The 22,830-nt window shown below is 47.2% G+C and overlaps 1 protein-coding gene across 2 annotated transcripts in view; it reads left to right on the top strand.

Moving 5' to 3' along the window:
• The first annotated feature begins 1,372 nt into the window (after positions 1-1,372).
• TCF7 (transcription factor 7) overlaps positions 1,373-22,830 on the top strand; it is a 70,191-nt gene continuing 48,733 nt past the window's right edge. For both annotated transcript variants that reach the window (XM_065643928.1, XM_065643929.1), the window contains exons 1-3: positions 1,373-1,570; positions 1,663-1,729; positions 2,118-2,224. In XM_065643928.1, coding sequence (XP_065500000.1) covers positions 1,373-1,570; positions 1,663-1,729; positions 2,118-2,224 — 372 coding nt within the window. The remainder of the gene's footprint in view (positions 1,571-1,662; positions 1,730-2,117; positions 2,225-22,830) is intronic.

Below are 22,830 nucleotides of genomic sequence, written 5' to 3'. Positions count from 1 at the left end.
ATCCCGCTGGGGTATGTGAGTGCTCGTGTGTGTCAGATGTGCAGTTGTGTATGCCAATGTCTGCATACAGATGTATGTGTGCAGATGTACACAGAGACACCTGTACAGCCATGCGCATGGCTGCACATATGCATGTGTGCTGATGCATGTGTACAGACTGTGCACGTGCAGATGCGTGAACACACAGAACCATGTGTTGATTTGTGTGCAGATGTGTATGTGCAGATGTGGGCATGCACACTGTGTGTGCAAATGAGCACCTATGGATGTGGGTGTGCAGATGCACGTGCAGATGAGCGGGTGCAGAAGTGTGGATATGTGTGCAGATGTGTGCATGCAGATGTGTGTGCAGTTGCGCATGCAAATAAGCACCTACAGATGTGGACACACAGATGTATGTGCAGATGAGCGTGTGCAGAAGTGTGTGTGCGCAGATGTGTGCACAGGTGTGTGCATGTGTGTGTCCATGTGTACAGATGCGTGTACAGGTGTGCATGTGTAAATACGTGGGCACAGATGTGTGTACAGATGTGTGAGCACAGATGTCCACACACAGCCAGGGGCTGCACCAAGCCCCCACTGCCACCCACCACCGGACCACCCCGCACCCCCAAGCCCCCCGCAACGCAGCCGGCCCGGGCTGGCACCGAGGGTGCCGGCGGGGTCCCTCCTCCTCCCCGAGAGCGGGTTGGGGGGGTCACCCCGCTACACCGCGGGCTGGCGGTCCCTTTAAGGCAGGCACGTCGGAGCGCGTGTGTACATATATGTGTGTGTGTATGTGTGCGCGCCCGCCCCCGGCCCCTCCCCGGAGCTGCCAATCACCCGGCGGCCGCTTTGATGTCGGCAGCCCTTGGCCGCCGCGCCGCCGCGCTCGCACACAGGCACCGGGCGCTCCGTGCCTCTGGCTGCCGCCGGCGCCCGCTGCTCCCAGGGAAACTTTCCGGGGCTCGGGGGGGGTGGGGGGCGGCACGGGGGGGGGCGCCTGTCGAGCCCGGCATCCCGCGACGCCCGCCCGCCCGCAGAGCCCCCCGTGAGCCGCCGGGGAGGGAGGGAGGGGGGAGGAAACGATTTTTTTTTTTTTTTAAGAAGGAAAAAACAATTATAATTGATTTTTTTAAAGAAAGGATTTAAAGGGAGTTTGAAAAGGGGGGGCAAAATTAAAGGGAAAAGTTTAAAAGTTCAAAAAGAAAGGAAAAAAAACTTTAAAAAGAAAAATTTCAAGAGGGAGCAATTTCTTTTTTTTTTTCCAAGAGAAAAAAAAAATTGAGGGAGAAAAAAAATTAATAATTGCGAAGGGTTTGATCCGGGCGGCGGAGAACAATACTCGCCGGGAAAGTTGCTGCGCGGCTCGGGAGGGAGCGGCGGGAGGAAAATGCCGCAGCTGGGCAGCGGCGGCGGGGACGACCTGGGGGCCACCGACGAGATGCTGGCCTTCAAGGACGAGGGCGAGCAGGAGGAGAAGATCCCCGAGAACGCCTTCACGGAGCGCGACCTGGCCGACCTCAAGTCCTCGCTGGTGAACGAGTCGGAGGGCAGCGGCAGCCCGGCCGCCGCCGCCGCGGACCCCGAGGTGAGCCGGGCCGCCCCCGCCGCCCCTGCCCCGGGCCCGCGTCCCCCGCCCCGCCACCCCCCGCTCCGCTTCTCTCTCTTCTCCCCACGCAGGCCATCAGGCGTGTGCAGGATCCGCAGAGGGTTTATCAGGAGAAGCTCCCGGACCACATGGATGATGGTTAGTGGCACTGATCCCCCCGGCTCTCTGTGTGTGTGTGTGTGTGTCCATCTCTGGTCCCCGCTGGCATCCCCGGCTCGCCCCGTCCAAGTGCTCGGCATCACCGGGGTGGGTGAGCCCCTTGGTCCCCGAGCTTGCTGCCCTGCAGCTCCCGGGAGTGAGGGATGCCGGCCTGGCCGCCACTGCCCCGCCGGGAAAGCTGCAGCTGTCAGCAGTGAGGTTTCCCGGTGCACCCCCAGGGGACCCTGGCACCCCCCCAACACCCTCTCCGAGGAGTATGGGGCAAAAAGACTCCCAAAATGTTCTGTAACCTCTTCGGGAGCTCTCAACAGGCAGGGGAGTCACCTGTCGTAAGGCAGATCTTGATGGTGATCTTTAATTTTAACAGGTATGAAGCACCAGGACCCAGGGATGTATAAAGGATCTGCGTATTCTGGCTACCCGTTCCTAATGCTTTCGGACCCTTATCTGCCAAATGGATCTATGTCACCTCTGGTGAGTTCATCCTCTCCTTATGGAGAAGTTTTGTACTCTCTCTCTCTGCTGAAGTATGTTGCAGGTATTGTGCAGGCACCTACATGTGCTTTTCTTTCTGACAAATTGCAGCCCTGTTTCTAAAATGCCCAGGCACTATTCTGTCCAAGCCAAAGGGACAAGGAATGGGAAGGGGGGAAGATGCTCGGCAAGTGTCAGTTTCACTCCCAGTTAGCTGGAGGAGCTGCTTTTCCAACCTCCCTGTCCTCTAGCTTCACCTTTACTCCTCCAGCAATCACACCGTAATATCTGATGTGAGAATGCCCCTTCCTTTTTCTGGGCCCCGGGCTTTGGAGGCGAGCAGCTTTTGGTGTTTGTGTTCACGGATATATCCCGCAGCTTAACTTTAGTTTGACGTTATCTGCTTGTAAAATAGCCAGGTTTTGGCCTGCCTTCGGTTTAGGGCTCTGTAGTGGATGATGGCCCATAAAGTGTATCTTGGGCTTCTAAAATGGCAACAGAGGGTCTTAGGAAAAGCTTTAATACTGCTGGGGGACTATTCCTGTCTTCTTCCTGTAAAGTTTTTCCCTCTCAGGTCAAACTGGCTTCAGTAGTTCTGTATATTCTAATGTTTGTAAATTTTGCTATCTGAATAAGTAAACTAAAGGCTTCCCTACAAAAGCTGTCTTTTCCCATCGCCATCTCTGTCAGAACTTCAGAAAATAATGTCACGACATTGCAGTGGGCAGTCGTGTTCGTGTCGCCCCTGGGGAGCTGGCATGGCTGCGTTCATTTTGGGTGTTACTTTGCATTTGCAGTTGGTAAACGAGAACAGAACATCTCTTAGTTTATTTCAGTTTTAGTTTTTAACCTGTAGTTTAAAAGAATAAATAACACCCTCCTTAGTTTTAACCCTTTGTTCACTGGAGGACTAAGGTGTTAAACTGACGTTATGAAAAAGGGATGGATTGCAGGCGGTGAAACTCTAGAGTGTGATGGAATATTGTTCACTGGATCAGTGGCCTGGGCGGCAGGAGCCGGGTCCCCGGCCTGCCCGTGCCCTTCTCGGGACCTGATTTCCCTGCTGCAGACCGTCACAGCTTTGCTGAAGTCAGTGTGCAGATATTGAGGATCTGGCAGTAAAGTTCGAAGTTTTCCTTCAGTTTACAGCAAGAAAAGATGTGTTTGCAAGGCAGGGCCAATGTACATTGTTTTAATACAAATAAGCATTTCTTCTGTTGCGTCCCAGCTCGTATCCCTTCCTCTGAGGTGTCCCCCTTGCCCCTCTAAAATATTAAGTTCCTCTCTCTTCCTGATACATTTTAAATGATGATATTAAATTTGTCTTATTTAAAAGCACTTACTTTGCTCCCTGGTATAGAATCTGGGTAAATTCGGAGTTACATTAGCCCAGCAACTACTTGCTGCAGTAGAATATTTCTTTTAATAAACCCATACTAGATGGGCAACAAAGTACCATAGCCTATTTATTAGCAATTAAGCTAAAAAGTAGATTGTGGTTTGTGAATTGCTTCTCCCCTTGATAATGAAATAAGAACCCAAGAGATTATTGTTGGAGCAACAGACAGGAGCAAATAGGCTGTGCAGAACTCGGAGGGGAGAAAACTAAGTAGCAGAGAAGGAATGATCCTGTCCCCTCGAGAGCCACAGAAATCATCCACTGCCTCGGCCAGCTTTGCCTTTGGCCTGTTCGGATCCTGCAGTGGTTTATGTTGTATGACTTCAAAAGCTGGTTTGATGTTTTCACCTAAAAATCAGTTATCTAACAGACATGGGAAGATTTCTTCCTCAGATAAAGGCTCATCTTTTGGTTTTTCAATTTGGTACCATAACTATTCCAATTTATCTTTCTGGGCTATTTTGTCTTGTGTTTGTATTGACTGTGCAAAGGTTATAGTAGTAAATTGTGTATTGCTCTTATATAGATTTATTGCTTCTCTATATATTATATAAAGCACAGGCTATAATCTGGTGGCTGTTTCCAATAACTGAGGAGGTCAGATCTGTGACCGAAGATTGCCTATACTTAACCATAGATAAAAGTGTGTTTAGTTAATGCTTTAGCACAAGTAGAGTCAGGGAGGAGGGTTGTGCGAGTGAATGGGATTATGTATCACAGTCATGCGTGCATTTGATAGTAGAGATTGTATTTTGGTTAATGAGGCTTCCTGGAAATGGTTGTTTGCAGTTAGGATTAATTTCAGAATCTTCAAAAATAAAAATGAAAAAAATTAACCCTGGAGTACTTTGGCAAACTGTCAGGGCTTTTACATTGAACTAATTGAAATATATAACACAGCTCCCTGAAAGATGAAGGGTGGCCAGCATCGAGGCTGCAGGTTTTTTTTTTTCTGCGGGCTCCCTCCGAACCCCGCCGGGTGCTGCGAGCGGTGCTGGAGCTGGCCCGGAGCTCCCGCCTGGTGGGTGTGTTGCTACCGGTGTTACGGGCCTCCTGCTTCCCTCTTTTATTTTCTCAGCAGCATCACTTTTGCTTTGTTTCCCTCAAGGTGGTTGTAGCCTCCTAACTGTTAGACTACTCACCCCAGCATCCAGCTAGTCTGCCCACATCTCCCCTGCTAAAATTGTCTCTTTTTACCAAAACACACCCACTTGTGTTATTTGCATGCTCTGATGTCGCTCCAGAGTGATGCACTGAACGTGTCCGGGTACCCGACATCAGCAGCAGCATCAAGCCCGGCTGATGTCCCCAGGACGTGGCAAGAGCCACCCTGCAGCGGGCAGGTCCCGGGCGTTCGGCTGTGTGGGCCACCTCTGCCGCAGGTGGCAAACGCCAGGTCAGGGTAATTCAGCCACAGGGATGCTGCTCTGAGCAGGCACAAGCGGCCTGGACTGGCAGCAGAGCTGTCAAAGAGAGAAAGGAGGACTCGGGGATGGCCAGGGTGTGCGAGTGAAGGTGCTCCTGGAGCTGGGGACAGGGTGTCCTGTGTTTTGGGACATTGCTGTGACCCCCTGTCAGCTGGCCGGGCTGGAGAGGGCACGCTCTCAGTGACGTGTGTTAAGAGCATCTCAGTGCAGACTGTGCACGCATCTGAAATCTCAACATTTTGCCAGGCACCAGGAGAACCGCTCCTCGCTTGGCTCTCAAGCATCGTGTGCGTGGTGGTTCGTGGCTGCTTTGAGTCTCCTTTCTCTTGCAAAGTCCAGTTTTTCCCAGGGTGGAATATATAGGATTTACTGGTTAAAAATCTGCAAGAAACTTCCAAATAATATTAACAAGTTGAGGAACTGTTTTTTCTAAATGAAATATAAAATCATAAAACTATATCCTTTTTTAAATAGTACAAATGACTTTAAATCAAATTAAGGTACATCCTTAGTAAGAACATCAGCCTTTTAGGTGGTTACAAACATTAGAGGTCAGACATGGTCAAACATGTTAACACTTTGATCAGATTAAAATATTTTTCTTGCTACAGTTGTATAATTTAGTTTAGACCCGAGGGGGTTTTCTGAACATTGTTATATCTTGTACCATGTGGTAGTTAAGTGGTAGAAGGAGCATTTATAAGTTCCTTTAAGTTCCTTTTGTAAATCGGTTTATAAAATAGGGGAATGAGCTGCGCTGTCCCGTTTGCAGGGCACAAGCTCTCCCCACTCCGGTCAGCAGGAGAGCTCCCAGGGAAACTCTTTACACCTTCTGTTCACCTCTCTTATGTGTAGGGAGCATGTGAGACGTGTGAAGGCAGCATTAAAATGTTTTATGTGTAAAGCTGTGGCACTGGACTTTCTGTCTGTGTGAAAAAAGGTCCAAGAGCCTCTATTTCTTTGGAAAACAGACACTACCTAATCTTAATTACTACGTAGTCTGACCAGAGCTCATGTAGGAGCAGAAGGGTGGTGGTACCTTCCCAAGCTCTGCACATCTGAAGTCGCCAGATGAGATGGCAGGCCAAGGAAATAACGCTGATGGTCGGAGCCAGGTCCCTGTGGTCAGCCAGGCTCCTCGAGCTCGGTGTCTGTTCAGTGGCTTTGAAATGTCCCCTTGGGGCAGGGCAAGATGAAAGTGCAGTTACTGCTGTCCCAGGGCCACAGGTCCCAAATGTCTTATCACGAGGTCAAAAAGCAAAAAAACATGGAGCTGGAAGCCTCCTGCCGCCCTTTGCAGGACAGAAGCTCAGGCAACAGCCGCTGAGCCCTGGGACGCAGCCACTTCTGCTGCAGCCCCTTCCCCCAAGGATGCTCCATCCCTTTGCGGGAGGCTCTTGCCCCCGCAGCAGTTGGCGGAAGGAAATCTGCAGCTCAGCTGCTTCTCTGGAGAGGTTTGTCTGTCCTAGCTTGCACTGTCAGTTTAGTATTGCTTTTTCCTGCGTCGAGCTCTGATCCTGTTAAAACCAGTGGCAAAACTCCCTGGAGTCGCTGCGTGATGGAGATTTGTCGCTGTGAAAGGGCTGCCGCGTCCCTCTCCAGATGTTGTGCGGGGAGGAAAGGCAGCTGCAAGCAAATGGGAACTCCACGTGTTCCCAGCAGTGCCAGCAGCGTCCCAACCAGGTTCCCTGGCAGCGACAGGACCTCGCTGGGACAGCATTCTGTTCCCGTAAATTGCTATATTCCCAGCAGAAAGCGTTAGGAGTGCGGTGGCTGCTGATGCACGTCCTGGCAGACAGATGAGTAATTTGTTCCCTCCTGACCAGACCAAATCCACTTCTTCCAGCTCTTCTACCTAGTTGAAATAGGATAATGGTGAAAATAATTTTTTATATTAAAGCATAATGTCGAATAGGTGGATGTACCAAGGCACAGACAGGGCTTCCGAGGTCATTTATTGCATGTCTGATTCAGCCTTGGTTCCCCCCAAGGAAAATTCTTGTGTTAATTTCTGAGTTCATATCACACCCTCAATTTTGAAGCAGAACTTCCCTTTGAAATAAATTAGAGAGTTCTGCTTAAGAAGCAGTGACATGATACAGCACTGCCTGTGTGTGGTCTAATATAACCTTATTTTAAAAATTGTTTGGAATGAAAAAAAAAAAAAGAAAAATGTCACAGGGAAACAAAAGCAAGTTTTATGTAAATCCGAGCATGTGAATAAGTGCACACGTGATTCAGACAGTTCAACAATATCTGCTCTCCCCCTGGGATTCCTTCGCAGGCTATCCTGGAACTGGCTTCCCAGCCATGGGATGCTTTGTCGGTGGGGACCTGTTATGAGCTTGTGTGTGGTAAGGGCACCGTTCCTGCAAGCTTCCAACTGTTGCTGTTTGTGAAGTGTTAGTAGTTCAACTGGTTGAGAATTTGGAGAGAAAAGCGAAAACGTAGCATCAGCCCAGGCTCCCAAAGCTCATTCATGTTAATGATTAATATTTTTGAAATTTTAACTGTGAACAGCAGAGTGATTTCAGGGTTAGCGGGACACGATGTGTCCAAGATGAAAGAACGGATATGGTCTGGTCTCCAAAGCTTTAACCGAGAGAAGGGGGGAGCGGTGGGAGGGCAGCGAGGAGCTCTGCAAGGCCTTCACGTGTCACCTCGCTGTTTGTAGTCCCTCTCCTGCCATAAGTCTACAGGCACCATTAAATTCCTGCGTTCGGGTGGAAACTCTGACAAATCCCTACGGTCGGCTGTGCTGGCATTTGCTGTTCCGAGGTACCTGCCCAACTAACCTGTGTGTTCCTGTGACTAAACAGACATTGCCGGGTCCGTAGGGATGACTCTCGTCTCCTCTTGCAGATCATCTGTGAAGGGCCAGATCGTCATTGCAGGCTGAATCCCTCTCTATCTCTAGCGTGATCTGCAAGTGAAGCGGGTTTTCAGGGTATGGGTGGTGTGAGCTGCACACCAAAGATTGCAGTCCAGTCCAGAGATGTGTGTCTGTGTGTACATGACACGATGGTTATTGGTGAAACACAGTCAAGTCTGAGAAATACCAACAGTTTTGAGGAAACATTATGGCTTCCAATTAATTTCACACCCCCAGTTCTTTCTCTGCCCTTTGGTCGTGAGTGATTCAGCAAGACCGAATTTAGTCTTAGTTGTGTTGAGGTTGGCCTTTGAGCCCCCTCACTAATTCGCTGTAGAGAAGGTGAGGGAAGGACCCGTGCGTCTATGAGCATCGTCTGTGCTCGCGGGGAGGCTGCGCTGGGCAGCGGGGTTTGGGGCAAGCACGTGCTGCCGTTCAGTAACTAAACTCTCCTGCACCATGTGTGAGTCACAAATTCCTCATGAAATCCTCAAGGTTTGTCTTCTCCTGTCTGTTGCATTGATCTGAAGAGGGACCAGATGCCAGACATCTCCAGCACTGTTTTCGTGGAGAGGGCATTGTCACCCTGGGAGCTTCTCTCCATCCCACCCCTCCAAGGCTTTGGGCTGTTCGCAGCCATCACCTCATGACTCTCCTTTCGTTTGCTGCTGCTTTTCCTCGGTTTCCCATGCTTTTGCCACTGCAGCTCCCTGCTCTCGGTGCCCGGAGATGGCTTACATCAGCATCTCTGCCAGCCTGATGTATATATGCCCTTACTTCATCATTTACCAATGGTGGGTGGAGGGCACAAAAACAGGAGGGTAGATACCAGTTGCTTCCTGAACAATTTGCAAAGCCACGGGGGAAACTTCTCAGCCTAACCAAATCCCAGGTTGGTGCCAAGCTGGGCTATCTGAGTCCCCCTCACAAGCTCCTACCAAATCTCCCTTTGAAAACTAGGCTAGAACATGATACTTGCTCATTAGTCCCTGTGTCTGGAGGATGAAATGAAGGTTTGGTAGGAGGACGGGTGACTCACAGGGTTGGTAACAGGATGCAGAGCTGTTCCTTTCCTAGTTTACAGTTCTAATCCAGCTGAATCAGTAAAGACCGAATGCCTGTTCTGTCTGCTGGCTTGTCCAGCGGTCTGTCCGGGAGGGCACGGCTCCCTCCAGGCCCCAGGCAGGGCGAGTGTTTCATGGGTGAATGATGAGACGTCCTGGGAACCTGCAAAGTCTGTACCAAACCCAGTGTCAGCCCAGGTCTTCCTTCTTGCCTTGGGACCTGCCAGTTCAGCACATGGTGCTGGCTCACAACCCTCCGACTTCATTTCCTAAAGGAAGTGATTGCAACATCATGTGCCTCTGAGTCTTGATTACAGCAGGATTTGCTTCTTGGTCACCTCCCAACGAGCTTGGGCAAAGAGCTCTCACCTTCGCCTCCTTACAGAGCGACTCTCCACTGCTCTGGCCTGTGGCCATTTATCTTATTTTTGTCTTTGGGTCTTTATAATGTATGACCATTCCCAAAGCTACAAAATCATAGAATAGTTTGTGTTGGAAGGACCTTCGAAGCTCATCCAGTTCACCCCCCTGCCATGAGCAGGGACATCTTCACCCAGATCAGGTTGCTCAGAGCCCCGTCCAGCCTGGCTTGGAAGGACTGTTCCATGCTGCTTCTGTGAGGTAGTTTCACAGAGAAAGTAGGATATTTGATCAAGGCTGAGGATGAGGAGGGTTAGCAAAACCCGGCAGAACTAGCGGTACCCATCCAGAGCATCCCACTGGCTGGAGATGCTGGGCAAGAGGTCACCAAAGTGGCTTTGAACCACGACTCCTTGCCCATCCAGCGCTTCTGTGCTAAACACAGCTTGGCTGCAACGAAAAGAATCTGGTTCATTGTGTTTCACAGGGTCCCCAAATTAGTATTTTGTTAAACAAAACAATAAACTCAACAATACTGTGGTAAGTTTTTGAAACCAAAGTAAAGCTGGATACTAGAATCTAGAGCACTTTTCCCCTCTGGTTATAACAACTTTACATTTGATAAAATGATAGGCAAAAAAGGTCTCAACAGTATCTCCTTTGTTCCATTTGAGAATCTGGAACTATAATATACAAAGTACATGTCTGCCTTAAAGAGCTACACAGTAATCATGGACTGACCAAAAAAAAAAAAGGACCTTTCTTTAAGTGATTAAACTTGTATGCTATATGTTGAATTTGTTTTCTGCTGTGGTTTGCTCTGAGGAATAGCACGCAGGAGCGTGAACAGAGGTTCTCTCTGATGGGACTTACACAAAAGCAAAATGTGAAAGCCCAGGATTGTAAAGTATGCTTGGCTCAACACGAGGGGGATGCAATTATAAACACACGGGTGGAAGAAGAGCTGTGGAGATGCTCTTCCCAGCAAAATGCTAAGAGAAGATCAAAAATGTGGAATTTTTATTCTAACACTGGGGAGATGGCACTGTGGAGATTGCTTTCATGTTTAGGAAATAAGCCATCGTAAGATCTACCACATGAAAATTTGTTGTTCTTAGCACGGAGATGCTGATGAGTTGGTTCTCGTTACGTGCCGCTGCCCTGGAATTACTGACACGGGAGCAGAGATAGTGAGGAGGAGTCATCGTCTTCTACAAACCTCACTCTGTATGACTTCGCCCTAAAAGAAGAAAGGACAATTCTAACACTCCAATGGGGCAGACAGTGCACAGCCCGAGACCAGCATACCCTAGATCAAAATTTGGCCTTTGAGCTTTGCCTTTCTGCTATAACTTAGCCCGTGTGGCATTGTGAACTTTGAAATGCGACCGTCCAAAGGGATGCGCGGATTCAGAAATCCAGGTGACATTTTGCGGGATCACATCGTGCTATACCGAGAGTCTCTTTGGGACAGCCGGTGCTGTCACACCAGATAAATTAAAATATGTGGATGAACCCTAAATCTGAAACAGATTTATTATATTATTATTATTATTATATATTATTATATATATATAATAATATATAATATAATAATATATATATATATAATATATAATATATAATATAATATATAATATATATATATAATATATATATTATATATATATAATATAATATAATATATAATATATATATAATATATAATAATAATATATATATGTATATAATATATAATAATAATATAATTATTATTATAATTATTATTATTATATTTTATTATAAAATAAGACTTTTTTTTTTTTTTAAACTGCCCAAATCTTTTTGTTTAACTTTCTCTGATACGAAGCAATTTCTCCAGGACTGTACACCATATGAAACACATTATAAATGCTCTTGTAAAATCCACATCATTACACCACATGAAAGGCTGGGTCCTAAAAATAGCCATTCAGAGAGGATGCAGGCTAGTAGCAATTTCGGTGATCGTGAAATAGTTGTGTTGACATTTCTGTGCATGCACACCCACAGAAAGCTTTGACTTTTGAATATTCTTAGCAACATTTGTGCTTTATGGAATTTTCCACATTCTGGTCCCATGAATAGTCCCTTACCCAGGGGTGTTCCTTTCTGATTTTATCACTGTGTTCCTAACCCTGATTTTATTGAGCAAATGGGTAAATTATTTTTTTTTCTTATAATTTAACATGAAACTCTTTCCTTGGTATCAGTTTGACAGCAGTTGACAGGATTGGTTGTATTTCCCTGTCTCCTGTCAATGAAAATATTTTCTTTTTCCTTCAATAGACGCACACATCCCCGATATTTTGGAGGGCTGGCACTCAAAATGTAAACCTAAAGCATTAGATGATAACATGGGAAGCCACCACATCTTCCCGGCTTGTATCTGCCATAGTATTCCAAAGATGCAATCTACAGTAATTATGCAGTAATGAATCCACAACAAAAAATTTCTTCCTCGTCCCAGCGAATCAGAACTTGGCTTTTGTTTTGGAATCTGAAAGGATGGAGCCTCCTGGCTGTGGGATGTTTGCAGCAAAGCCCTGGCTGGGATAAACTGCCGTAGCTCTGGGATAGGCAACACCGTCCTGCCAGCCGATATCGCTGCAGATCTTTTTGAAGAGCTCATCAGCTTTTATTTTATTGCCGTCGTGTTTTGGTTTTAGGTTGTTATTTGTTTGAAATCATTACTATAGGGATAGTTTTCTGAAAAATATAAAAAACAAAAAAAAAATCCTGTTTGAATCTTCAGTGCTGATCTCTTGTTTGCATTTTTCTTTTGTAAGTAGAAATGGGGATGCTGGAGATGAACACCCTCAAACACGAGGATGTCTGGAGGTTGTGGTTTAAGTCTGTTCAGAGTTTTAAGTGTGTGGCCCTTCTTAAGCCATTTGGAAGCAGTCTGTTTCCTCAAAATAAGTTTGCTTTTGGAATTGGAGCAAAATCTTTGGAGATAGTGAATGAAATAATAGGGTGTTGAAGAAAATGACAGTGCTTCTGAAATAGCTAGCATGAAAATCATTAAGTCTGGAGCTTCATTTGAATCAGATGTAGCTGTGGTTGTAATGGGGCAGGACACAAACTCTTCAAGCAATGCAACTCCGAGCGATTCACTCCGACATTCACAGTTGTTCTCCAGGTTGGTTTAACTTCAGGGCAGCTCTTGTCCCTTGTCCAGCTCCAGAGTCCTTGTCCCACGGAAACCGGCTCTCAAGTTTTTAGATCGATCAGTTGAATTCTTGCAGGCTGTTAGCAACTTTGAATAATCAAATGCTGCAAAATGACATCACAGAAGTGTGTGTGCTGTTGCTAATGTAGCTCCCCAAAGCAGCTGGATGGGGAGATGTGGGAGCACCTTGACAAGGCAGTAATTTTATCATGGAGTAAATGCATTAATTTCTAAACACAGTAACGTAAGGATATATTTCTAAGAAATGTTGGCTTGTGTTGACATACGCGCTCTGTATAATGCAACATATACTGACGTTCAGAAAAAGCCAGAAAGTTTTTAAAACACTTCTGGCTTGAAGTTAACATCATCCTTGAGTCCTTTTGTGGTTTTGATAATTAATTTGATGGCTGAAACCAGGGTTATATTTGGTGATGTCAGTTTTTTACTGTTCTGTTGAACTGTGTGCTTTTCCTGCTAGGAGCAGAATTCAGGTAAAATACTAAATGTGTATTGGCCGGGACTTCTGACAGCGCTTGAACACAAGAGTTGTTGTAGAGAAAATCTGATTTCTTCAGTCAAGACGACAGAAAATTACCTGATCTATCAGTGCCAGTTGCTTGGTTATTGGCATTAACTGGAAATGGTATATAACTACATGCATATACTTAAACTTTGCAAAATTAAATGTTTTTAAATGATCATGCACTATTCGTACTGATCAAGTACGTGGATCTGCATATACATGGACAATGAGGGATGAGGCAGGCAGCAGTGAATCCCTGAAAGGTCAGCTCCTGTATCCAAAAGCATCACTCTTCATCCAAATTTTCTTCCAAAACCAGTGCTGCAGTACGTGTCTGTCTGTTTGCCGTGGGTGGGAGCTGCCTCTCTCCTGCCTGGGAGTTTGTTTGATATGGAGCCGAGCGATCCTCTTACCGGAGAGCACCAGGTGCTGTGTCAGACACACGTAAAGAGCCAAATAAACAGACAGTAGTAACACCAGTTGTTTTTGTGTTAACACAGGATGTTCTCAAAATCAGGTAAGAAGTGAGGCATGTTACCGAGTTTTATAGCAGAGGAACCGGATAATCTTGTAACTGCCGAGCAGGGCTGCGGCAGAGGAAGCGTGGCCTTATCCCAGCTTCTGCTCCCAGTCCCCCAGCAGCTTGTTTTTCCGTGACTCAGTTTCCCCTAGGAACATTTTGAAGCTTTATCATTTCTTGGGTAAGTGATGTTTAAAGAGCACTGCAGAGAGAGCTGCGTCGATACTGAAAAAAACCCCATAAAATCCAACTCAAGGTGCTGTGAGAGGGGATGTTTCAGAAACAGTCAGAGAAGGACTAGCCAAAAAAGTGAGCTGTGCTGCTTTTTAGACCATTTGCTTCAAGATATTATTTGCAATTTCATAATTGCAATAAATTGGAATTTCATAATCTTTTAGCAAGTTGCAGGTGGCCCTAAAACCACAACTCCTTCAAGGCGGTTAGCATCTTTTCTTGCTTTAAAAACAAATAACTTTTTCAGCCTAAACAGTAATTTCATAGAGTGGCATTAGTTGGATGGGAATGATGACTGGATGGTCCAACATGTTTGTCTCAAGTACACATGCCATAGAAATCCGTGCTATTAAACTGAGGACAAAATGTCATTTCTTATTTACCCATTTGTAATATGTTGATGAGAACAAGCTCCAGGATTGCACAGCATAGTTTTTGGACACATGTACCAAACCCCTGGATGCATAATTGAAATTCCTCATAACGAAGAATGAGTCTATTTATTTTGGAACCTTTTTTACTTAAACAGTAATCTCTAGGAAATCATTTGTTAACAGTAGTTAGCTGCCAGTTTGTCAGTTAATGGCTTGAGGCAAAGTCAGAGGCAAATGAAATCTTTTCCAGGGAGATGCCGCTGTCGCATGTGGTGTAGAAAGGTTTATAACAAAGCATTAGAGGAGGCGGTCAGATGAGTTCAGTCCAACATTTAGAAACATGAGGAAACTCGGCATGAGGTAGAGACGGCTGTTTTGCTAGCGCATCCATTTGTAAAATATTAAAGCCATCAATCGTGCCCATGTCAACTTCTAAGCCTAAAATTTCCTTACTGGAGGCTCCAGGTGTGAGTGCATGGAGGCCAAAACCACACGTGTTCACAGTGGCTGGGGCTCTGCCTTGCACCCCGGGTATCTCCACATCCCAGGCATCTCTGCATCCTGGACATCTTGGGCACCTCCGCATCTCTGCATCCCGGGCATCTCTGCATCCCAGGCATCTCTGTCCCTGGTGCATCTCTGCATCCCGGGCATCTCTGCATCCCGGGCATCTCCCCATCTCTGTCCCTGGTGCATCTCTGCATCCCGGGCATCTCCCCATCTCTGCATCCCAGGCATCTCTGTCCCTGGTGCATCTCTGCATCCCGGGCATCTCTGCATCCCAGGCATCTCCGCATCCCAGGCGGGTGAGCCAGGGCGCAGCCCCCCCAGCTCAGCTGGGGTGTTGTGGGGTGTCTGCCAGGGCAGCAGAGTCCTCCAGCTCTCAGATGTTATCATTTTTCTATAAAAGCCTAGCAACGAGTTTCAGTTAGGTAATGAGAGTTATCTGATTTCTCTTTAACCTGAGCAGCATCGCTACAGCACAATAACCTCGATTCTCTGTTTATCTCGCACTCGGCACTGCAGGGAGAAAAGCGGCACTGGAAAAGGAGCTGAGAAAAGTTATCCCAGTCCACACCAAATCCCTCTTTCTTGCAGCAGGAGCGGGCGAGAAATAACTGCCCCAAGTAGAAACTCTCTCATGAAGCCGCAAAATCTAGCTGAAGTAAATACCACTTCCCTGCAGCATTATCTCCCACTCGGTGCTGTCTGCCCACAGAGGATGGTAGGGTGTAGGAACTGGCAGGGGATTAATGGCAGCCCAGTTCATAAAAAAACTCTGCTGCCAGAAGGACGTGGGACCCAGACAGAAGTAAAGAGGGGCTGGTTCTCTCTGCAGATGCCCCCAAGTGCTATTTGTCTGAGAGCAGATTTTCCCACAGATCTTTGGCCTTCATATTATTTGAAGAACCCCCTCTGCAGCTGCAATCCTTCCCTCCCCCGAGGGAAAAACAGGGTGGTAACTTTGTGAACTGAATGGTGTGGAGGTTTAGGAGTAGTGCCATGGGAGGGGAAGATTTGGCTCATTAGTGTGGAACATTGTGTTGCCAGGAACAGAGTTTTGGGGCAGAACTAATAACATGGAAGCAGATGCAGTCAGCTTTTATTAAACTGGTTTGGAGACGACTTTAAATAGGCAACAGTTGTATCTGGGGCTCTTCTTGTGAAAGGCAGAATGGCAGACCCCATCAGCAGAGCCTGGCTTAGATACTGGCTAACAAGTACAGAGAAGCCAACCAAATCTCTGGATGTAAGGAAAACATTCTCCCAAATGTATTTAAAAAAAAAAAAAAAAGACTTCGTGGTTGTGTTATGTTCTTTAAACTCTTACAGTCCACATTCCTCATTGGGAGCAAGGAACAGCTATAGAGTCATAGAGTTTATAGTCTGAGGGACCCAGCATTGTATCATCTCCTGTATGCCATGGATTCTGGAATTTCACTCAGCTACCCCAATAGCTGGATGTACCATTAACTGCTCGACAGTGCATTACAGGTAAGGATGGATAAATTAATCTCCAAGCCAAGTTTTGAAGTGCTTCTCCCTGGAACCACCCTTTCCGTACAACTAATTAACTCCACAACGCTTATCTACATCAGTGATGGTCGGGTGCCATTTCCTGACACATGGCATTCCATGGCCACCAGTAACGATGAGTTGAACTCGTTCTGTTAATTGCCTTACCCGAGTAGACAAGTTGGAATGACCGTCAGACAAATACAAACTCAGGTGGCTACCAGAATTGAGCAGGGCTGTTGGTACCTCCAAGAAGTCACTACAAAGACCATCCATCCACCTGCCAGACCCAGCAATGAGTGTTGCTGTGCATCCTTACGATGTCCTTCTGGTCCTTCACCACCTCCACTCAAGTCTGTACTGACTGGCCAGCTTTCATGAGGGTGTCAGGAATGATCAGCCCCCGTCAACGCAACCGAGCCTGCAAATCTCTGTAGAGGTGCCTGTTGGATTTCTGACTTCTCCATAGATGTCTATTAGCTGTCACCTCCTTCCACACCGACTCCAGCCACTATTTTGTAGAGCAAAGAGCAATGTCCAGAAATCCTGTCTCTGCTCAGCGCATCCAGGAGCAGCCTGCCATCCGTACCAGATCTTCATGGATGTGCTTCTTGCAGCCTCGTCATCCCAGGCTGGCTGAATAAGGCACAAAGAATCCCATTTGAATGCTGTACTCCATCCTACATTTGTTGTGCAATACTTTTTTCTCAGGCAGTTTCTAATCTAGAGATTTTCTGGGATCTGTTCGTGGTGTGAAGAGAAGCCTCCTCATCACCTCAGGTTCTGCCTTTCAGTACCAAGTGCTGAAGACATAATTTTAGGCGTCCAGGGCTTGCTTTCTCTTTGTGTCTCCTTTGCTGTTGCTTTAATTTACTAACATGTTGAACTTCAAAGTCTATTCTTTCTGCTTCCTAATTTTTATGGAAAAAATGGTCTGAACTCCATTTACATTTCCTCCCTGAGGATACTGGCAATCCTTAATCCTATATATTAAAGAATCTCAGTTTTCCCAGCAGCCTTTTATTCTGGGACTACTCTTCCACTCTGTTTTCTCCTTGAAATTCTCTCCTGTGGCTCAAAATTGCTCTTCATGGTGCCCCTGACCACTGTTGCTTTCTGTTATGAGCTGTTTGCACAGACGTTTGATCACTTTTAAGTCCTTTTCCCTTCCCATCCTGTCCTTTGCAGCCCATTTTTAAAGGTTTCATGCTTGTGGCCACAGAGCCGTGTTTGCCCTTGGTTGTTGCAGCGCCAGGGCCATGTGCTCGGCAACCTGCCGATCTCCAGCGACCTGCTGGAATTACTCTTTTTAGAGCCAAGAGATAGCAGGTTGAAAGCATTTATGGTGAATAACTGGGTGCTTGTTTATTAGGGCCAATTTAATTTCACAGCAGTGGGTCCATATTCCAGTCGAGGACAAGGTGGTGCCTCCCAGTGACCGCTGGCTTTTACCTGCTCGGGAGATGAGTGCCATCCGTCCCCTGCTGCAATGCAGGTGGCACCAGGGACCCTGCCTGCCTGTCCCTTGTCCCCCTCCCTGCTTCCACGCAGGGACCGTGGCAATTCCCCCTGCATTCCCCACCTCGTGGGAGCTGTGGGAGGTAGGTAGGGTGCCGGCTGGGCTGACGATGCGGATCCAGGGATTTGGATCATGCAAACCCAGTGTTCTCTCCTACATGTCATTCTCAGCTATGTACTCGGGTAATTAGCATGTGCATAAACACTTTATAATCTTGTGATCATGGCTTGCAGATTAGCTCTTTTGTCAGCTTTGCAATTTTGCCAGTTTTAGTTTTAATTGCAAATCCATTACTGCCAGCTCCCTTGCATATTGTAGCAATAGGCAAATTAAAACATTTGGACATAGTTGGGCGGGTTTCAGTTAAGAAATTAATTGTTACTGCCAACCAGTGTTTTTTAATATGAGGGTGGCATTTGAGCTTGTTTTTGAGGGCATAATCTCTGAGACTTTCTTTTTTCCCTTCTCCTCCCCGCTCCCCAGACTGCGTTGCCCTGTCGAGCAGCTCCACAGATGGCATGAAGCAAATGCTTGCCTCTTTGATCTCCTAGTCAAGAAATTTGGAAGTCGTTCTGAATTTATGAGAATCCTGTCTGAAATAAATCTGTCTGTGCACAGGGCCACACTAGTCAACCCAGAGCTGCAGGCACGGCTCACCTGAGCCTCCCGGGGAAGCGCAGGGTTACATCCCACAAGAGCATCGTGTGATGCTGTAGCGATAAAGAGAAACTTCATGCATATTGTTGAACATGAAAAAGTCTAGACAATCTACAATTTACCAGTCGGGTTAATTGGCTAAAGGCTTAATCCGCCCTGATAATCCAGTAATGATATTGTTGGCAAGACATTGATGTAGGTATCACTCAGCAGCACTGGCATCGTTGTCTCGTGAGATTGCTGCTGTTTTCGATTCCCTTTCCACAGTTGTTAGGCCTGACGGGGAATTTTCAGAGTTCTGCAAACTTCTTGTCTTTGGTGTTTTTCAAAACCTGCCTGTGCTCAGTTAATGTTGTTTTTCAACATTGAATAGGTAACATTTTTCACCAGATCAGAATTTTTACAAAAACATCAATTAAGAATATTTTTTTTTTCTGCAGTACTTTTTTTCCCTGATGTATTTTTCACGTAGCTCTTTCCAGCCTCCTAATGCTACTGTCACGCAGCCTCTCATCGTCCTTCCATACAAATAGCATTTGCTTTTGCAGCGGGCCTGTGCCAACGCTGTAAGCCACCTGCCACCTTGTGTGTCACCCCCAAAGCTGGTGGCATTCCTTGAGATGTCGGTGGCATCGCTCTGCCCGAGCCCTCGCGTGCCACCAGCGTGGCTGGGGCTGCAGACGCTGGTGGGGCACTGCTGAGGTCAGTGAGCTGAGCAAGGTTTTAAAAATACCCCCCCCTCCCCATTTTGCAGGGGCATTTTTAATGCACATCTATGTGCCCTGTGGGGACAAAGGGGAGGGAGCTGGCAGCAGGTGCTACGGGGAAGGACAGATGGACAAGTCCCCCCTCCAGACATGGGTCTCCCACCGCTGCAGCATTTCTTCCTATCCCATCTCTCTTACTCTATTCTCCTTAACTCATTCCCCCCATTTGGTGAAAGGCGTTATTTTCAGCTGGTTTTACAGCTGAAGGGCTCTGCTCCTGTAAGCAGCACCGAGCACAAGTGAATCCTGCTGAGAGGTACCGGAGCCTCCAGGACTTAATTTATAGTAGAGTCATGTTTCCTCACTGAATAGCTGCTCGCTTTTTCTTGATTGCTGGCTTTGCACCTTTGGTCCGGGGACTAAGAGCCAAGGTAGTTTTTTCTTTCTGTGCATCACCACCAAATCATGCCCAGAGTATTGTCTGCACAACCGCCCTGCGTTCCGTGAGGCTGTGGACATGTAAATGATTGGCACTCAGCAAACAACTCCCCCAGTGACCAAAGCAGAAACACCCTGGGACTGCACTCCCAGCAAAAGTGTTAAAAAAACATATATAATAATATATATAAACTTATTTTGGTTCCTGAAACCAGCTGAGACGGCTGTGAATCCTTGACGCCTATTTTAAAGCAGCCTGTAATGACTCTTTTGAACATTGTTTTCTTTTTCTCTGCTCGGAAAACAATGGAAGAAGCACAGTTCCGCTGCAAACAAAACCTGAACATGCTCTAACTTACATGTGAAATATCAAAGAGCTCTTACTCAGTACACATTACCACCCTTCCGTTTTACAGCAAACACCTCGTCACAGCCGAGAGAGACTTTGGGAAAACTATACATAGCGTATTCGGCCGAATGTCACCTTTGTAGTTATCCCAGAGCTCTGGCTCCACGATGTTGTGGCTAACAAATCCAAGTTTAATTGTTCGTGATCTCTATCGGAGCAGGCATCGGGTTTGAGTTCAGCTGGTACAGAGTTAGGAGGAATAAACACGAACCTACAGTGAGATCAAAGCAGCAGAGAGGTGCGCATGTGCTAATAATAATAGCTTATGAAAGCTCATATTTTCCTCCAACAACATCCTGTCATTTGTGTATTAGCTTTGAAAGGGGTAGAAAGAAAAAAAAATTCAGTGTAATTTACTTCAGCAAAAAATGCGATAAGGCAGATAGTTGATTGCAGCAGCTCGTGTGTGGTTTGCTGCGAGGATTGTACATATGCCGCGTCCTCCAGCGTGTGTGTGATGGAGTGTGCAGAGGCTGAGCTGGCTGTGACCGAAGTACCATTGTTATCTGATTTCCATATACAGTCTGTGACAATGTGATGCAGAAAGGAGGATGAGGTAAACAGTCTCAAAGTCGGTAACCGCATTCACACCTGGTGCACCTCGATAAAATGTCTGTAAACAGTTTGTATAGAGTGAGGCTGCGGCAAGGCTGAGGACGTCTAACGGCTCCGGGCGACCCAGGCAAGTGCAAGGAGAGAAACACCGAGTTTTGGGGATGGCGTTTCTGTTGGGCTGGAATCACCCAGGGGATTAAAATTGGGATTTTGCCCTTCCACAGCTGTATGCCCATAGGTAGCATGTAGGACAAGCATAGCATGGTCAGGGTGACCGTCCCCGGTGAGGGACTTTGGGACAGCTCAGCGACAGCGGGGCCAGACAAGTGATTTCTCCTCCACGCAATGTGACCTACTTAGGAAGCACTGGTCAGCCCTCGCAAGCGGGCACAACGCTGACCATTTCCTCTGTCCTCTTACTTCAAATGTTCACTATCAGCTTTTTAATCTAGTGCAGTGGCTTAAACCTCCAGCGAGGTTTTACCCTGCCCGGCACCGGGATCGGGACCCGAGAAACCACAGGAGGACAGCCATGCTGGGTGATGCTGGCCGCCGGGAAGGAGGCAGCCTGTGCTTACCATTTGTCTTTCACGTTGCATGCTGTGGTTGTTGACATTCGGTTGTGCCTGTAGTTCTCTCTGCAAGCAGGAAAGGGTTTGGGGTTTTGGTAAAGGGGAGGAAGGCTGACAATAAAAGGTGACAAAGTAGCCCACTAAGTACCGAAAATGAGCTGGCTGAGGAAGGAGAGGGTTGTTCAGAGAGAAAACTGAGGGGAAGAGGATGAACAGGAGCAGATACAGGCACGGTTGCAAACTCCCTGCCGTGTCTCAAGGTGCTTCTGGCTCCCTGGGCACAGTGTGACGATGGCCGTGGGGTGATAATCACAGCCAGCAATCCCTGCGCTGGGAAGGTGTTTTTCAGGGTTACAAGGCTGAGCTGGAGTCTTATCCAAATTCCGCAGCGACTGAAGCGCAGCAAACAGGGACTTGTTAAGAAAGTGGAGCAAATAATAATGATCCGTCTGTTTAATGCAGCTGAAAGGCGTACTTCAAAGATAGTGTTATCCTAAAAAAGCCCAAGTATAGAGGGGAATAGACTTGATCACAGCTTCCAAGTTTTGATGGTAGCATTGTAAGTAGGTCAGCAAACGGTAATATTTAAATTATCTCCTCTTCCTGGCAACTAGATGGGAACGTAGGTCTGGAAATGGGTAGATGGAGATTCTCTTCCCAGCTCTGCCACTCTGACAAGTCACTTCATCTCCTCATGCCTAAGGGAAGAATACACCTTTGGGCTCTGCCCAGTAATCATCAGCCAAATGCTTCCCCACCTATCTAAAAGGTTTTAGAATATGTGATTGAAAAGTGCAAAGTGTTATTAACATTGAATTAATGTCTGCCATTACAATATGTAATAGAGTATTTCTACACACACCCCATTTCCTCCTGCTCGAATGTTTTGTCAGACAAGTCCAAGTGTTTACCAGCTTTATAGCTGGCCTAAAAAGAGCCAGTGAGCTGGTAGCGAGAGGAGCTGCTGGGTTTGTTTGCGATATTTCAGGCACGGGATCTGGCAGCAGAGCAGAGCCCTGGGTGCCCAGTTGTAGCCTGGTTTTCAGCAGCGGGGTCGGGGTGACCGGGCCACCCCATCGCCAGCCGCCCCGGAGCCGCTGGGCACGTCTCGTGTGAAGCCTGTGCGCCCGTGGCAGCGTGCCGGAAGGCAAGGTGCTGTCACCGCGGGGTGCTCGGTGGGTGCAGATGTGCCACGCTTCCTGCCGGGGGTGGAGAGGACCAGGCTGCTCTGAAAGCGGGGTGGGGGGATGCGCTGCTGGAGCACCTCCCTTCCCCTCTCTTTTGGGAGCGCAAGGTCGCAGCCCTCCCGCCGCCCGCGCACAGTCAGCAAACAGCAGCATCCGCGTCCACCCGGGCAGCGCAACAACACCCTGCGCAAATTGCTTTAATTTCTACCTCCTCTAAATAAATTTATTTTCTCTATGCAAATAACAGCTGCATGTTTGTTGACCCACAGCTGTATTTAAGAATATAAACCCAGACCTTTTTCAGTTGTCGGCTCATCCCATCAGACAGAAATTCCCTGCCTGTTGCTCTCGCCCATCGGCGTTTGGTTCACACACAGGTTCTCGGCAGCCCTGCCTTGCTCACCGGCTTCTCATTATCGCACCCAGCGCAGACATTTCACTTCTTTTCTGAAATATCTTAATGCATGGTGCGAGTTACTGTCTAGACTGCATCACTTGAACCAAATGTATTCACTAGTATAATATATTATTAGAGCTTACTGAAAGTAACAAACAAAGTACGTTTCTTTGTTCACTCCTT

The sequence above is a fragment of the Caloenas nicobarica genome, chromosome 13, assembly GCF_036013445.1.
Source record: "Caloenas nicobarica isolate bCalNic1 chromosome 13, bCalNic1.hap1, whole genome shotgun sequence".
Classification (NCBI taxonomy): domain Eukaryota; kingdom Metazoa; phylum Chordata; class Aves; order Columbiformes; family Columbidae; genus Caloenas; species Caloenas nicobarica.
The sequence above is the reverse complement of the archived record's forward strand: the minus strand, read 5'-3'. Positions and strand labels throughout refer to the sequence as shown.